The 18,982-nt window shown below is 42.6% G+C and overlaps 1 protein-coding gene across 2 annotated transcripts in view; it reads right to left on the bottom strand.

Moving 5' to 3' along the window:
- Positions 1-18,982, bottom strand: part of LOC309547260 (EF-hand calcium-binding domain-containing protein 4B-like) — a 192,376-nt gene that overhangs the window by 155,838 nt on the left and 17,556 nt on the right. For both annotated transcript variants that reach the window (XM_082247088.1, XM_082247089.1), the window contains exon 3: positions 12,897-13,008. In XM_082247088.1, coding sequence (XP_082103214.1) covers positions 12,897-13,008 — 112 coding nt within the window. The remainder of the gene's footprint in view (positions 1-12,896; positions 13,009-18,982) is intronic.

The following is an 18,982-nucleotide window of genomic DNA, read 5'->3' as shown; positions in this document are numbered from 1 at the left end:
TTTCTTTCCTGCAACCACGGGTTGCAGGAAAGATATTCGCTCAATTCCCCAACTATACAGACAGTGTTGATGCGGGAATCCCTCATGCTGGGCCGTTGTCTTCTCCCGGCAGGGGGGGGGGGGGCTGGGGAAGTCATCCCCGCTGGGAAAAGACAGTGAATATTGCTAGCGGCTATAGCAGCTGCTAGCGATATTCGCAGGTAAAACCCGGCATGCTGGTTGTACCCAAGTTGATTGATCGATTACCTTGGTACATTCAGCCTGTCCATACATGGTTTGTATTTCAGCTAGTTCCTACAGAAGATTCAAACCGTGTATGGCCTTCCTTACTCATTCACCATCATGTAAACAATAAGCATGCTATACTCAACCCACACCTGCACTTCCCTACAACCCCTATCCATTGCCAGAGCTCTCAGAATCTTTGTATAAGTTGCTTTCCAAAGGAATTAACGCCCCCTCCCCCCTCCCTTCCACAACACATTTCAAGTAATATTGTTCAGGACTGGCAATAGAATTTCAAACTTTGCCTCTATATAGAAATACTTTGACACAATGTGCAGCTTCCACATTATTTATGGTCTGGAGACGCTGTCACCAGACCAATCATTTTAACAAAATTCTTCCCATAAAACTGTGTGTATTTAAGGTATTTTATGTTTTTACCTCTAAATGCTTCTATTATCTAAAAGGCCTGAGACAGCTGCTGGGCATCACCATCTTGGACGTGATGTCAGCAGCCATTTCAAGCCTATATAGCAAACTGGAGGTGTGAGAGGAACCCCCAGTGGCAAGGTGGGCTAACATTTTCTCAATGCTGAAAGGTGGGGGATGTGTAACAACAGGGTGCCAATCACTTTAAAGACTTACACAGGAGAAAGAGGTAGGGAATTCAGAATACCCTTGTAACCTGCAGACCCACAGACTCCATCCTGAATCCCCAGTACAGGCAGAAAAGGGCCTTTAGGCTGAAACCAGCAACCTGTACTTTTTGCAGAAGAAATAGTATCTTTAACAGCAGCAGCCTCAGTGATTCTTTGTTATGCTTTCTCAGGCTGTCTGCAAGTTCCTTGTCTTATGGGTCTCCAGTGGCAGAGTCACCCCTGGTACTCCATTCCAGGCATCACCTCCCCTCCTTTCCGTCTCCTGTGCTCTGTGAGACTCCATGACCCCAGGGCCTACAGCTGAAGAATCATTCTGGTCAGACAGGCTTCTTGTGTTCCCTGACATCTGCATCAAGCAAATGCAAAGGCCTTCTAGGTCATAGATCTAATCACACAGCTGCACATCGCACAGCCTCCCCAGGCTGGAGCCCAGGGGGACTAGATCTTTTACAAGGTTCACAACCAATCTTTATGCTCTCTCCCAGCACGCACCAGTGACAACAAACCTCCTACTGTTTGAAGAGGGGGAACATAAATACTCATCCCACTCTATTGTTAGAGGTACCCATGGCACCTACTGACAGCAGAGAGAAACAACAGCAACACTGAACTTAGAGGGAAACCAAATGAGCAAATAGACTATAAATCAGCTTGGACTGTCTATCATCCAGCAAGACTAAATTTAGAAAGTAATCCCTGTTTATGGCAGAATGGCTACATTTAACTAAAGGCAAAACATTTTCTTTAGATTTGGGTAGAGTTGTGAGGGGTTAGAACTACTGTCAAGTTTGAATGCTGTCTGTGTCGGCATTACTGTCTGTAACTGTGCTGATCACTAATGTTACCTGGAATGGGAAATCTTCCAATGGAGACACTTATTCCAATGGCAGCTGGATAAGAGGGAATATCCCTCACATTTGAAAAATATTTTCTCACTTCCTGATGAGTCTACAGTATATGAATTGAAGGGAAATTCCCTAAGAAGAAACACATTGAATAAAAAAAAAAAAAAAAAACTGACAAAAGTTTTAACCCTCCCCTACCCTATCCAAAATGAAAAAAAAAATGGCTTCACGAGATATACGATAAATGGCTTGTATATGTACATTAAGTGACAGTGGCACTCTACAGTCTTCATTCCTCCCCTGACAGATACAATGATAGGTAATGAAGGAGGTGAAGGGTAGAGGAGCTGGGTGAGCACAGAGAGTAATTACAAAGATGAGAGAGCTATGCAGGGCCGGCCCTACCATGGGTCCCGCAGGGTCCATTGGGCCCAGGAAAAACTTTGAGAGGGGCAGCAAATTGATGCCCAAGATTTTTCTTCCAGCAATTTTGTGTGTCATTACTTTGCGGCATGTTATGGGGGCATTTCCCCATCTCTCAGCCTGTAGTGCAAACTGATGAGTATGAGGAGGCCGATTCTCTACCCCGAGGAATCGTGGTGAGCGCAATGATGTCAGACATTAGTACACTCCATCTCATGCAGGGCAAGCTGGATTTTCTAGGGTGGTGGCCACGGCAGACACAGGAGTGACAGGAGGACTGATGACAGACAGTGAGTGTTTGATAGACCAGTGGTGAGTTATCGAAGAAGATAGCAGTATATATAATATTTTCAAGATTTCATATTTATATAAAATAATGGATGTGGGGGCCTTTTTTTTAGAGGGGTGGGGGAGGCAGCTCTTCATTCTTGGACCCAGGCAGCACAATGTCTTGGGCCAGCCCTGGGGCTATGACATGGCAAAGGAAAATACTGAAAGTAAACATTAAAAGAAAAAATTACTTTTCTGTGTTTTTACCTGCTACTTTTAAAGTTAAAGAAAATAAATAATTATTCATTGCTGCCTAGAACTGAGTTCAAAAGATATTGCTATTCTGAATCGTACATTATATAATGACCTCTCCCTTACTATTTTTAGGTTGATTAATCAGTTGTCATTTTTCTCTTTTTGCTGTATTTAGTTCACACATATAAAAGGTCAGTACCTTTTGTATGCAATCTGTTATGTATAATATTGTACTAGAGAGAACAATGGTGTATCCCCATTTGCTCTATGTATGGTATGTTGCAATGTCAGTCTTCCAATAGATTGTAGTAGGACTGCACGACACAGAAATGCCCTGTATGATCTGCATCTCATCTTTTTGCAAATGCATGCAACTAAGACCTGTTTTAACCTAACTCCTAAGGGCCTAAGGGTAAAACAAATTGAAATGCCTAAGCACAATTTTGAAACTTTGACATGTGTTAGAAAATCTGTATCATCACAACTACTTTGTGCATCCAGATGGATTATACTGCATTTTTTTTTCAGGACAAATTGGGCTTTCATTTGGTGGTAAATGGTAATGGATATCTCCTGATTTGTTTTATTATTAAAGGAAAACTGTCCCAAAATACTAAAAAAAATATTTTATTAAAAAACATTAAGCTTTATATTTCTTGCTACTACCATAACCTTCCACCAAAGAACAACCCAAGTTAAATTCTTCTGCTCTGAATGATTGCAGAGATACCTCATATGTGTATGTTATCTGTTGTTTGAACCCGTAGTACAGCCTAAAAACAATAGTGCCCATTTTGCTTTTTTCTTTATCCTACCTAAACACACTGACACTAACTGACACAAAAACTGGTACAAAAACCTGTCAAAAGAAAAATACTGACCCTGACCTTGACCTTTGATGCTGACCTTGACCCAAACACTAACCCTGGCACTGACCTAGATCAAACCTTGATTTCGATTTTTTTTTTTGTATTTTTTTTCTATTTTATTTTTTCATTATTATTATTTATTTATTTATTAATTTATTTATTTTTACACACCCTTTTTTTTCTCTGCAAGAGAGATACTAAGTATTTCTCTCCTCCATTCACAGAGCAAGAAAACACGGGGGTGGGCTTCACGGTGACTGACCACTGTGATAGACAATCAGAGGCTATCACAGCGATCAGGTGACCCGGCATCAGAAGATTTGGGTCCCGATCGTTAGTACGGGGCTCAGGCCCCCCCCCGTAAGACCCCGGTCTTTGTGCTGGGAGCGCACCATGCAGCGTGCTCCCAGCACAAAGGGAAATACACAAATATGCAGCCCCACGGAAAAAAAAGCCCAGTCCAGTAGGGCCGCATATTTGCGTGTGGTCGGCATGAAGGGGTGAAAGAATATCTAAAACCAAGAACAAAAAAATTATATATTTCAATTAAAATTCCTGTGAAATGTGATTACGGCATTTTTTTTCTTTTTAAAAGGCTAAATACATTTTCTGAAAGTACAGAAAATACCTAATTAAATAACTGCTACCACAAGCGTGACTGGCATTTAGCTTACATTTTGACAGTTGCAGATTGTGGCTCCCACTGCAGAGTGCAAAACAAACAGCCAAAAAAAAAAAAAAAAAACAGGTCTAATGCTTCATCATAAGTTTTTTTTTTAACCGGTTCCCGACCGCCGCACGACTATTTACTGCGGCGGTCAGCCCCGGCCAGGCAAAGTGACATATATATACGTCACTAGCCTGGGAGCCAATAGCGGGCGGGCGCGCTCCCGCCTCGGCTCGTTCACGGACACCTCCGTGCGTGTGACCAGTGGACCCGATGTTCACCGGTCACTCGCGATCGTCCGCTGTGAAGGGAGAAAGGCAGGCAGCTAATGTAAACAAAGCCGCCTGTCATTCTTCCCTGTGTAAAAGCCCTGATCTAACGGTCCTGCTATGTAGGATCGTTGATCTGTGCTTTTACACACACAGCCACATCCCTGCACAGTAAAAAGCACGCCCCTAGGAACACACATAGTCACTGCATCTCTAATAAAGTTAACCCCTTCCCTGCCAGTGTCATTTTTACAGTAACAGTGCATATGTATAGCACTGATTACTGTAGTAATGTCACTGGTACCCCCAAAAGTGTCAAAAATGTCAGTCAAGGGTCCGATCTGTCCGCCATTACTCGTTAAAAAAAAAAACAACAAAAATGACAAAAATCTTTCCCTTAGTTAGTAAACGCAATAACTTTTGCGCAAACCAATCAAAATACGCTTATTGTGATTTTTTTTACCAAACATAGGTAGCAGAAAACAAATTGGCCAAAAATGTAAAACATTTTTGATTTTTACATTTTTTTGGGGGGAATTTCATATAAAAAAATGTGAAAAATATTGTTATTTTTGCTAAATTGTTGCTCTTTTTTTGATTATAGCGCATGATCAAAAAATCGCACAGGTGATCAAATACCACCAAAAGAAAGCTCTATTTGTGGGAAAAAAAGGACGTTAAATTCGTTTAGGTACAGCGTCGCACGACCGCGCAATTGTCCGTTAAAATCACGCAGAGCCGAATCGCAAAATACCCCCTCAGGGTTAAGTGGTTAACAGCCAAAGAGGCACAAACAGAAATAATAGTGCAACCTCGACGTGTTTCGTATATAAAATTGCTTACTTTCTAGTTCTCATTGAGCAAGCAGCATGGACTTGTTTTTAATTGGATGATTGTTTTCTACAAAAAAAATGACCTGTTGATTCTGCCACAAGATTTCTGAGGATTGAACCGAAACCTCGAAACAATGTTATCAGCTGCCTTTTGTGAACTCATATATAGCAACATCCCTCTATTTAATGGAGATGTGGAGAGGGGGAGATGTCTGTAGTTCAAATCAGAATAGTTGTCTAGGGTGACAACACTGCTTCTCTATACATTGAATGAGTGCTGTCACCTCAGGACAGGAAGTGTATTATTGGCAGAAATAATGAAGTCCCCCCCCCCCAAAAAAAAAAAAAAAAAAAGAATGCAGCAGCCATCAGCCTCTTAAAGTACCTTGTACAGCAGATCTCATACCAGGAGAGGGCTTATCAGCACAGCCAATTAGTTGTGCTGCAACACTCATGTGCTGGCAATAAACATGTTGAATAGAGCAAAGCTATCCATAGATGGATCAAAATGTGGCTAGTTCAACAGGGAAAGGCCTAATTTCGATCCATTTATTGCCATTCCCATTCCAGAAAAGTTAATCTAATGATCAATTTCTCTTGAACCGGCTTGTTGGAAAATGTTCCTTCAAATAGGGCTGCAGCCAATCGGGCTGCAACGCTGATCACTGTATTCTGAAGGTGGATGACTCCCTACTGCATCAGAATACAATAATACAGCGGGGAGGTTTCCAATATCCACCTTGCTTGTGTAGATGGCGGAAAACGTTCAGTTTTTTTTTTTTGATCAACCCACTGGCTGATTGTTAAAAAAACGAATTAATGTCTGGCCAGCATAACAGAGAGATTAGCTATCTTATCTGCTTCTGCTCCTTCACTGTCCAGTCACAGGGGGGGTGGGGACAAAACCTAGTTGCATTATCTATTTGCAATAAAGAAAGGTCAAGGTCCTGCCAGAGAGGACTGTGCTGTGTGGCAGAGCTGTGTAAATCTTAGATATACATATACACTATAATACCAAAAGTATTGGGACGCCTGCCTTTAAAAGCACATGAACTTTAATGACATCCCAGTCTTAGTCCATAAGGTTCAATATTGAGTTGGCCCACCCTTTGCAGCTATAACAGCTTCAACTCTTCTGGGAAGGCTCTCCACGAGGTTTAGGAGTGCGTCTATGGGAACGTTTGACCATTCTTCCAGAAGCGTGTTTGTGAGGTCAGGCACTGATGTTGGACTAGAAGGCCTGGCTCGCAGTCTCTGCTCTAATATATCCCAAAGGTATCCTTACTGGTTGGGAGGTCAGGACTCTGTGCAGGCCAGTCAAGTTCCTCCACCCCAAACTCACTCATTCATGTCTTTATGGACCTTGCTTTGTGCACTGGTCCAAATTATTTGGTGGAGGGGGATTATGGTGTTGGGTTGTTTTTCAGGGGTTGGACTTGGCCCCTTAGTTCCAGTGAAGGGAACTCTTAAGAACAGTTTAGGGATGGCCCCTTCCTGTTCCAACATGACTGTGCACCAGTGCACAAAGCAAGGTCCATAAAGACATGGATGAGTTTGGGGTGGAAGAACTTGACTGGCCTGTTTGATCACTACTGAATTTATTTTATGTTTGTGCTATAAACAAAAAAAGACCAACAATTTATAAAAAACAAACAAACAAACAAAAAAAAAAATAACAATATATTTTACTTTCTGCTATAAAACACATCCAATAAAAATGTAAAAAATCAAATTTCTTCATACATTAAGGCCTATATGTATAATATTTTTTGGTAAAACAAAATCCCAGTAAGTGTATATGGATTGGTTTGCTCAAAAGTTATAAGGTCTGCAAACTATGATATATATACTGGGATTTTTTTATTTTTTATATACGGCGGCGATCGGTGACTTATAAAGGGACTGCGATATTGCCACTGGCAATTTGACACTTTGTGGGAACCAGTGACACTAATACAGTGATCAGTGCTAAAAATATACTCTGTCACTGTATTAATGACACTGGCTGGGAAGGGGTTAAACATCTAGGGCAATCAAAGGGTTAAATGTGTGCCTAAATAGTGTTTATGTGTGTACAGTGTCAGTTAAAGAAAACTGACAAGTTAAAAAAAATAAATGAGTTAAAACGAAAATTGTTTGCATTTAACCCCTTATTCACCGTTAGTTTACCCTAATCAGCGCTAATTAATTCCTTTTTTTTTTCCTTCTCCTCTAAACTAATATTTTCCAGCTAATTTTTTGTTGATTTATATTTTTAACTATTAGGCTACATTCACACCTGAGCGTAGCGTTTTTCGCGCGTTTTTTACCGCGATTTTACCGCGATTTTTGCGGCGTTTTTTACCGCGATTTTACCGCGATTTTTACCGCGATTTTTGTGCAGGCGTTTTTAGATTGAATAGAGATCAATGGAAAACGCCTGTAATCTGCCCAAAAAGAAGCTCATGTACTTTTTTGAGCGTTGGGCGTTTTGTATACAGCGTCAAAACGCTCAGATGTGAACAGGGGCCATTGAAATGAATAGGATTTGTCTTGTTGGGCGTTTTGAGAGCTGATCCTAGAGCAGAAAAACGCCCCAAAAACGCCCCAAAACGCCTAGATGTGAACGGAGCCTTAATGTTTACATTGTTTATTTTTATTTTGTTATTTATTTATTTATATTACTGAATCAAAACTTTAAGTCCCGGTTCACACTTGTGCGATGCGGGAAGGCTGCAAATTTGCAGCCTGTTCCCACATCGCAAACGCACATCTGGCAGTTCACACTGCCATATGCGATAGGGGGTGTCAATTAAATGTTAACGACACCCCCAGTTTGATCGCATATCGCAGTGCGATCTGACAGTTCGTACAGGATCGGATCGCACAAGTGTGAACCACTGTGCGATCCGATCCTGATGAGGCTGAAAAAAAGGGTCCTGTGTGAGTTTGGTGTGGATACAGTGCGAATTCAGCCATACAAAGTGTATGGCTGAATTCGCATCCGCACATCCGATCGCATGTAATGAAGGAGAAGTGCGCTCCGAATTACATGCGATCGCCGCACTCGCAATAATGTGAACCGGCCCTAAAGTGTATCTAAACCCAAAAATAAAAAATTTAATTCTTTGTAGTTTACCAGTCCTTTAATGTGATGTCTGTATTAGTTTCCCTTTTAGGCTATTTTCTTTATTTTCATCTGATGATCTGGCTATTAAGTCTGTTAAATTTCAGTTTCCTTTACCAGACCAAGCTGTCCATCAAAAGTGGCAGTTGAGAGTTGAGAACCATTTAACATTGGCAGGGGTGCTTACAATGGTCAGTTTTTATTGATTTATGTAAATCCTTTATCCCAAGGGAAAAAAAGTTGCTGTAACTGCTTTAAAAATGTTAGCTGGTAATCTAACCCTAACCTCTTCCCAGAATGACAGTGCTGCAGTTTGAAGGTGTCTCTTTTGCTCCTCCATAGATAGAGGAGCCACCCTAACACAGAAAGGGGTCAATTCACTAATGTTTCCCGCATGCGATAACATGGTCAGGTGACTAATTTGCATAAATTATTGCATGCGGTAAATTAAAGCGAAGTTCCACCAGTTTTTGTGTTTATTAAAAGTCAGCTGCTACAAAAAGTGTAGCTGCTGTCTTTTAATAAACACACACTCACCTGTCCCACGGCCCAGCGATGCGGCCGACGGGAGCCTTGGTTCTCCCCCTCTTCTCTCCACGGCGCCGGCATCTCTCGTGTGGGCACCCGGCTGTGACAGCTTATGGCTTCACAGTCGGGTGCACACTGCGCATGCGCGAATCCCTCTGCGTGTACTCAGTGAAAGGGCAATCTTCTGGAACCTGTGACGTGTCCCAGAAGATTGCAGGGAGGGAGGGGGGGGGGAGAACTTTCTCTCAAGCCGCCTAGGTGGCCAGAGCGGAAGTGGGAGCAGGTACCTGTCAAGTCTAGATACCCACTCCCCCCCAAAAAAATGACATGCCAAATGTGGCATGTCAGGGGATCGGGAGCACTTAAAGCAGAAGTTCCACTTTTGGGTGGAACTCCGCTTTAAGTCCAATTCATCAAAAAAAAAAAAAAAAGAATATTTATGCAGTATTTACCACAAAATGAAAAATGTGCCAGTAAATATTGTTTAAAAACCATGCAGTAAGCTCTTAAGTCCAATTCGCAAATGGAACAGAGAGTAAAAAAACATGCAATATTTACCACCAGAGTTTTGCTGGCCAAATCACATGTGGTATTTGTCCCCCCAACCCCCACGCTGTTTGCCAAATAGCTGGTTGCTAAGGAGCAGGCTGGGAAGCCGGCCGCTACGTCCTTAACAACGGGTGACTCAACAGCTGTCCAAGGGTTCCTTGAATTTAAAAAAAGCATGCCGACATTTAAAATTATGAAAAAAAAACAGAGTGGGGTCCCCCCCTCAATGCATGCCAGGCTCTTTGGGTCTGGTATGGATTTTAAGGGGAACCCCACACCAAGATTAAAAAAAAAAACTGTGTGGTGTCCCTCTCAAAATTCATACCAGACCCTTATCCGAGGATGCAGCCTGGCACGTCAGGAAAGGGGTGGACAAGCGACCATACCATACCAGGCCACATTCCCTCGTCATGGGGGGATGAGTGCTTTGGGGCGGGGGGGGGCCTTCCTCCAAAGGCACCCCTAGAGAAGCCTCAAGGAACTCCAGGTGCCTCGGCACCCTGGTTGAAAAAGGCTGCAATGGAGAGATAAATAGACTATCTTGGTACCCAAGAATTACAATGACATGTTAAAAAAAAAGTTTTTTTTATCAATGGTTAAAAACAATGATTAAAGAGACATTTTAAAAACCCTTAGTATTCCAAGCTGATGTTTGCTGGTAAGGTGTAGTTACTCTTCGGAAGTATGCTGAATCCCCTACAATCCTCTCTGGGTAAGCAAGCAAAGCTCTCCCTTCTTATCACGTTGTTCACTTATTATTGCAGTGTTTTGATATTTAATTATAGTATTGGTATCGATGAATTCTGTATAATTCCTCCTGAAGAAGCGTTTAACACAAAACATGTAGAGGATACAGCATACTTCCAAAGAGTAACTACACCTTACCAGCTCCTGATTTTTAAAATGTTTCTTTAATTGTTGTATTTTACACTTATGGACATATATTTTTGTTTTTTACCGTGAATAAATAAAACTTTATATTTTTTAACATATCATTGTAATCCGTGGGTACCGAGATAGTCCATTTCTCCCTCATTGGGGGCACACGAGGGGTGCTGCTAAGTTTTCTCTCAAATTTCAAGTATTAGGATGAAGGTACTCCACCCCCTATATATTTAAAGTGGGGTTCCACCCAAAAGTGGAACTTCCCCTTAAAGGCCTCCTTCCCGGCTCCTGTTTGTCAAACTGAGCTTTTGGGGAGGAGGGGGCGGAGGGGGAGAGTGAGTACCCGATTTTGATAGTTGCGCGCTCCAGCTTTCGTTCTGGTTCTGGCGATCGGATGTGGACGTTATGCATCCCAAAGTCTTTTGGGACACATGACCGGTCCTAGAAGACTTCGGGACCAGTCACAGAGCACAGTGCCCCTCCCACATGAGCATTGGGCACCGGGCTGTGAAGCCGCAAGCTGTCACAGCCAGATGCCCATAATAAAGATGCCGGCGTCGCCGAGGAAGGACACTGGGTGAAAACGGCTGAGGTGAGTGCACCACTGGATCATGGGACAGGTGAGTGTGTGTTTATTAAAAGTCAGCAGCTACAGTTTTTGTAGCTGCTGACTTTTAATAAACACAAAAATAACTGGAACTCCGCTTTAATTCTAATGTCAATCTTTGAGGCCTACACTATGCTTGTTTCTCCCACAAATAATGAAAGACCTAAATTGACTTATAAAGCATAAGCACACTTTAAACAACTCAATACCAGCATGGTATGAGTATGACCCCAAAAGGTTTGCGGCCAACTATAGCGCTTGCTTGGAGTAAAATATATGTAAACATATTGGTGGGTTTCAAATAAAGTGCTGGGTGCTATCAAATAAATCACATGAGGTAAATAACAATATGATCACCGCTCTCCACTCACGGGCACCATTTTTGGCTGACGATATTGCGTTTTTGTACTGTATACCTGCTTATTCTATTAAAGACTAATTTTAAATGGTATCACACTATCTGCAGCTTTCTTTACTCTGCATACCCTGACCGGATCCTGTGGATCAAGGATATCCAGGAAGGGGAACCTGGATCTTTGAGGTACTACAAAGCCCAGTAGTGTCCTCTTTGGCCCTGGTGGCCACAAAGCGAGTATAGGTCTTAATACCGTATGGTATATAGGACTCACAACATCTGGTGAGTGTATTCTCCTATTATCCCCCACGGGGACATCACAAGTACCAATATTTGGATCATTGGAGGATTCAACACAGAGCACCTGCACTTTTTTCCCTTGTTTTGGCACTCAAGATAAACCTGCATTTTCACTTGAGTCACTAAGTCCCCATTCACGCTAGCGCGACTTGTCAGGCGACTTGGTCGCCTGACAAGTCGCGGTGGGTCGCCTGCCATTGATTAGCACAGGACCCGTTCTAATAGGAGCGACACAAGTCGCTCCGACTTAGAAAAAGGGTCCTGTACTACTTCGGGGCGACCTGGAGGCGACCTGCATTGACTTCAATGATATGAAGGACTTCACAGGTCGCCCCAGCAAGTAGCGTCGCCCCTGTGTGAACGGGGTCTTATGAACTTTTATGTGGACTATTTTATTTGCACATTGACACTTGATGCACATATTGATGTCATTTATTATCATTTAATGTATGTATTTTAATATTATTGATTTGATATAATTTATTAGATTGTTTTACACTCATTTTTAGCACCTTCCTCACCATTTTATATCCACTATCCATCATATTGTTATTTACCTCATGTGATTTATTTGATAGCACCCAGCACTTTATTTGAAACCCACCAATATTTTTACATATATTTTACTCCAAGCAAGCGCTATAGTTGGCCGCAAACCTTTTGGGGTCATACTCATATCACTTACCCTTTTTCCTGTAGCAGATGCATTTACGTGTATTTAATTAACTTCATTACCCACTTGTTGGGACACCCATAGGCGCAAAGGATATACACACAACCCTTTGTAGTATATTACCTTCTTCAATACCAGCATGCTTATTTATTTCCCAAACATTCTGGCAAAATGAAAATCATCATAGGCTGCGTACTTTCAGAAAGCAGTCACATTAGAAGGGGCTGAGGTTGTACTGTCCTAACATTTTATGTTTTATAATAGAAAGTAAGGTTTTTTTTTTTTACCAATTTTTTCCAGTCTTTTCATCTTTATATAGTAAACAAAAATAAAACACCCAGTAGTTATTAAATACCGCCAAAAGAAATCTCAATATCCCTGAAAAAATGCAATAAAACACATTTTGTTAATATTGCATGATTGAGTAATTGTCAGTCAAATTATAACAGCACTGAAAACTAAAAAATGGCCTAGAAAGGTAGAGGAGGGGGTGACATGCTGGTATTGAGGTGGTTAGGAATACGTAACTGGATTTGGCTTAGCATTAAAACAAAATGTGTTTTTTTTTTTTTACTTACTTAGTCCTGAAGTGAATTCCTCAATGGTCAAGTATTTTTTCCCATCAGTATTAAGCTCATCAAAGAGAATCTCCAACTCGTCAACAGTGCAGAAAATAACTCCACTGACTTTCTGAAAGAAATAACTAACCAGTTAATAAACTGACATGCACAAATTTATTCCATCTAGGAGTGTATTATATTAGGAAAAATCTGAGTTTGCTACCTATGCTCTGAGTTTTGCCATTTAATATATAATTACATAGTTGATAAGGCCGAAAAAAGAAACAGGTCCATCTAGCTCAACTGTGTATTCTGCTCCTGAGGTAGACACCTAAATGTTTTGTCAACACTCTCTGCTAGTAACACTTTCTAGGGGAGGGAGTTCCACGTTTTTTACTGCTCTAACAGTAAAGAACCTTTTCTGCAATATAAGGTTAAACAATATAACTGTAGCTGTGTGTCCTCTTCAGTAAACAATAGACTGAAAAACAGATCAGGAAAAAATGCAAAGATGTGTTTCCAGCATGTCAGAATGTACTCAAAGGGACTTGAGGTTTGAGGTGGTTTTCTGTGAGATCTATTGATGTAATTGTATGGTAATAGTGTATATTAAAGCATCAGTAAACCTAAAGTACACATAAACAAGCAATAAATAGTCTTTATAAATGTATTGGTGAATGTCTCCATACCTCTCTTACAGAACGTCCCTGTGCTGTAATACTCTATGTACCGTGCTGGGCCAATCATGGCAAGCAGTGTATTCTATTAATGCATACAAAGCCTGCTCGGATTGGCTGAGTCAGAGAGGCGGGCTTATACAACCTTTGCCAATCTGAGCAGGCTTTGTATGCAATAATAGAATACACAGCTTGCCGTGATTGGCTCAGCGTTGTACATAGAGTATTACAGCACAGGGACGTTCTGTAAGTAGCCAAAGCTTACTGTATACACATCCAGCGGCTAAACTATTAATACTACAGAAGTTCTGTATGTAGCAGAAGCTACAGCACATATTAGGGCACATCCAACGGGCATAAATATTTTATAGGGATGTGATGGCTCCACTGATGTTATGAAATGGTGTTGCCTCAGAAGAGGGGGTAGTCTTATACGGCGAGTATAGGGCAAAACCGCAGGAGTGGACACAAACATTGCGGGTGCGGGCGGGAGTGGAACACAAACATTGCGGATGCGGGCAGGAGTGGACACAAACATTGCGGGTGCAGGCGGGAGTGGACACAAACATTGCGGGTGCGGGCGGGAGTGGACACAAACATTGCGGGTGCAGGTGCGGGCGCGGGCGCGGGCGGGAGTGGAACACAAACATTGCGGGTGTGGGTGGTCCTGGTCATACATTCAGCAGGTGCAGGCGGGTGCAGGTTTAAAAAAACAGTCCTGCGCAGGGCTCTAATACATGACACCGCTATCCCAGAAGCCTTTGCAAATCGCCTAGCGATGTAATCAGCTAGGCGAAGGGAACCAGGAAGTGAGCAGACCAAAGGAGAAAAAATTAAAATAGCCATTTGGAAAAGTGCTTGTTATGCTTAAAACACACATTAACCACTTCTGGACCAGAAGGATTTACCCCCTTAATGATCAGGCCATTTTTGTGATTCATCAATGCTTTACTTTAACTGACAATTGCACGGTATTGCGACGCTGTATCCTAATAAAATTGATGTCCTTTTTGCCCACCAATAGAGCTGTCTTTTGGTGGTATTTGATCACCTGTGCGATTTTTATTTTTTGCACTATAAACAAAAAAATAGCGACAATTTTGAAAAAAAAAAAAAAAAACAATATTTTTCACATTTTGCTATTAAACATTCCAAAAATTATTTATTTAATCAATTAAAATCTAATCTGTCAGTCTGTCAGTGCTCAGACCATACGCCACACACTGTATCAAACTGGTCAGCATGGCTGTCATCCCAGAAAGAAGCCTCTTCTAAAGATGATGCACAAGAAAGGCCGCAAACAGAAGACAAGCAGACTAAGGACATAGATTACTGGAACCATATCCTGTGGTCTGATGAGACCAAGATAAACTTATTTGGTTCAGATGGTGTCAAGGGTGAGGCAACCATATGAGGAGTACAATGACAAGTGTGTCTTGCCTACAGTCAAGCATGGTGGTGGGAGTGTCATGGTCTGGGGCTGCATGAGTGCTGCCAGCACAGGGGAGCTACAGTTCATTGAGGGAACCATGAATGCCAACATGTACTGTGACATACTGAAGCAGAGCATGATCCCCTCCCTTCAGAGACTGGGCCGCAGGGCAATATTCCAACATGATAATGACCCCAAACACACCTTCAAGATGACCACTGGCTTGCTAAAGAAACATGATGGACTGGCCAAGCATGTCTCCACACCTAAACCCTATTGAGCATCTGTGGGGCATCCTCAAATGGAAGGTGGAGGAGTGCAAGGTCTCTAACATCCCCCAGCTCCATGATGTCGTAATGGAGGAGTGGAAGAGGACCCCAGTGGCAACCTGTGAAGCTCTGGTGAACTCCATGCCCAAGAGGGTTAAAGCAGTGCTGGAAAATAATGGTGGCCACAAAAAATATTGACACTTTGTGCCCAATTTGGACATTTTCACTTAGGCGTATACTTACTTTTGTTGCCAGCGGTTTAGACATTAATGGCTGTGTGTTGAGTTATTTTTAGGGGACAGCAAATTTACACTGTTATACAAACTGTACACTCCCTACTTTACATTGTAGCAAAATGTAATTTCTTCAGTGTTGCCACATAAAAAGATATAATAAAATATTTACAAAAATGCGAGGGGTGTACTCACTTTTGTGAGATACTGTATACATATATATATATATATATATATATATATATATATATATATATGTATATATATATATATATATATATATAAAATGCAAATTAAAAATTCCCTAGAGCAGTGGTCCCCAACCTTTTTGGCATCAGGGACCGGTTTCATGGCAGCCAATCTTCCCAGGGACCGAGGATTATGGTGGACGGGTTAGGGAATGGGATATTTAATTCTGTCCTCAGCCCCCTTCACACGACAACCCCCTTTACAATACAGTTCCCTTTTTATATCAGTGTCCACAGTCCCCCTTTACATCATAGTTCCCCCTTGAAAGCAGTCCCACAGTGCCTTCAGTTCCCCTTCACATCACAGCCACCTTCACATTACAGTGCCCCTTTACAGTGCAGTCCACTTTACATGAATGTAGTCGGGACTACTCTGTAAAGGGGGCACTGGAATGTAAAGGGGAGCTGTGAAGTAAAGGGGTCACTGTGATATTAAGTGGACTGCACTGTAAAGGGGCACTGTAATGTAAAGAGGGGCTGTGATGTGAAGGGGACTACATTGTAAATAGGGCACTGTAATGTTACGGGGTGCTGTGATGTAAAGGGGACTGCACTGTAAAGGGGGCACTATAATGTAAAGGGGGGCTGTGATGTAAAGGTGACTGCACTGTAAAGGGGGCACTATAATGTAAAGGGGGGCTGTGATGTAAAGGGGACTGCACTGTAAAGGGGGCACTATAATGTAAAGGGGGGGGCTGTGATGTAAAGGGGACTGCACTGTAAAGGGGGCACTATAATGTAAAAGAGGGCTGTGATGTAAAGGGGACTGCACTGTAATGCAAAGGGGGGGGGGCTGGAATGTAAAGGGGCACTGTGATATAAAGGGGACTGCACAGAAAAGGGAAACTGTATTGATTATAATATAGTGCCATAGCAATCAAATCCTCCTTCATCACAGTGCCCCTGCGTTCTGCCAACCCTCCTTTCCTCTCTAACATCACACATCACATTTCCCCATTTTTGGCTCGGCATCTCCCTCACAGGGCTCCTAGCTATTATTAGTCAGTGTGTCCTCTCCCGGCTCCTTCGTGACCCTGCCTGCCCAGCCGATGATATCATTCAATCAGCAGGGCAGGAGACAGGAGGAGCTCTCCATTCAGCACTGCAGCTCCTCCCGCTCCCTGCTGATTGGATGATATCGCCGGGCGGGCGGAGGAGGTGGGGGAGGACACACGGGCATGGCCACACAGCAGGAGGTGAGTGGCGACTGCGGTCTGTGATAGCCCTGTGCGGACCACGGTCGCCGCTCACCTCCTGCTGTGCGGCCCTGTGATCAATAGGCCAGGGGGTTGGGGGCCCCTGCCCTAGAGTGTAAATCCCCCTGGGTTTACTGTACACAGATAAACATATTTAGGTCCTCCTAACATAAAATTAAAATTATATGAAACCCTAAGTATTAATGAAGCATAATCAAACACAAATTTACCTATAAGTGTAGCCACCCTGCCTTAGAGTGATTGTGCAATGGTTTTGTACAGAGCAGCCCCAATCCTCCTCCTCTTCTGGGGTCCCCTGCCAGCGCTCCTGGCTCCACGCCTTATCAGTCCCCTTTAGGTGATTGATTGCTTTTCATATGAGAAAAGTGTGATTTTTAACTATATTTTCTATGTAATGGAACCTTCTGGTTCATTTTAATTTTTGTATAATAAAATGTATTTTCATTTACACATTTTTATGTGGTGCCTTTAAAGTCTCATCCATTTTTGAGGTTTTTATGATATAATACTTTTGGGGTTGTGACACCCCTACAAAATGAAGCTGCATGGCTAACATAGTTAGCCTCTAGACACGGACAGCTCTGCTTGACCCAGCCCCCCACTCCATTCTCACAGGATTTTATTGACAGCAGCGGGAGCCAATGGCTCCCACTGCTGCCTCTCTGTCCTGTGAGGAGGTAGAGAGCAGAGAGAGCTGCTGCTCTCGGGCACAGCACTGGACTGAGATCAGGCTCAGGTAATTATAAGGGTGAGCTGTGCACAGAAGGTTTTTTGTACCTTAATGCAGAGAATGGATTAGGGTAAAAAAGGCTTTAGAACCACTTTAACCACTTGCCTACTGGGCAATCTTTCACCCCCTTCTTACTTAGGCCAACTTTCAGCTTTCAGCACTGTCACACTTTGAATGACAATTGCGCGGTTATGCAACGCTGTACCCAAACAAAATTTTTATAATTTTTTTTAGACAGCTATATTTTTGTGGCATTTAATCGTCACTTTTTTTTTTTTGCTAAATAAATGAAGGCTGAAAATTTTGAAAAAAATATGTAACTTTTTCTTAGTTTGTTATAAAATTTTGCAAACAGGTAATTTTTCTCCTTCACTGATGGGTACTGATAGACAGCACTAATGGGCACTTATATGCTGCATTGAAGGGCACTGATAGGCTGCACTGATGGGCACTGATGAGGCGGCACTAATGGGCACTGATGAAGAGGCACTGATGAGTCTGCACTGATAGGCAGCACTGATGGGCACTGATAGGCAGCACTAATGGGCACTGATAGGTGGTACTGATGGGTACTAATGTGTAGCACTAATGGGCACTGATAGGCGGCACTGATGGGCATTGATAGGCAGCACTGATGGGCACTGATAGGCGGCACTAATGGGCACTGATAGGTGGTACTGATGGGTACTAATGTGTAGCACTAATGGGCACTGGTAGGTGGCACTGATGGGCACTGGTAGGCGGCACTGATAGGTGACATTGATGGGGAGGCACTGGTGGGCACTGATTGGCAGCAGTGGTGGACACTAATCGGCAGCAGTGGTGGGCAATAATTGGCAACAGTGGTGGGCACAGATTGGCAGCATTGGTGGACACGGATTGGCAGCAATTTTGCAAAAGCCGATTATCGGCTCTTTTTTGCTCTCCTCCACACGCTGACAGTGTGAGAACGAGCGGTGAAGAGAGCCGGTAACTTCTGGTAAGATTCTGTTGATATCTTGATCAGCTGTGATTGGGTACAGCTGATAATGTGTTAAAGAGCCGCTGATTGGCTCTTTACCTCAATCTGTGTTCGGCAGTGTCATATGAAGGCCTCCCAGAACTGGACAACTGCCCTGTAGCATCTATAAACGATGATTCCGGACAGGCTGCACTTCCAAACATCCTTTTTATTAAAACTTCATATGACAGGTGGTTAAAAAATGGAGCAGGGGACAAAGAGGTAGAAGCGTTTTGTACAAATATTAGCACTTAGTCGTTACCTTAGGCATTCTCTGTTTATTGTCTCTAAATCTAGT

The sequence above is a fragment of the Pelophylax lessonae genome (genome assembly GCF_965119305.1).
Source record: "Pelophylax lessonae genome assembly, chromosome: 2".
NCBI lineage: Eukaryota > Metazoa > Chordata > Amphibia > Anura > Ranidae > Pelophylax > Pelophylax lessonae.
Note: the sequence above shows the minus strand (reverse complement) of the source record. Positions and strands in the feature narration are given on the sequence as shown.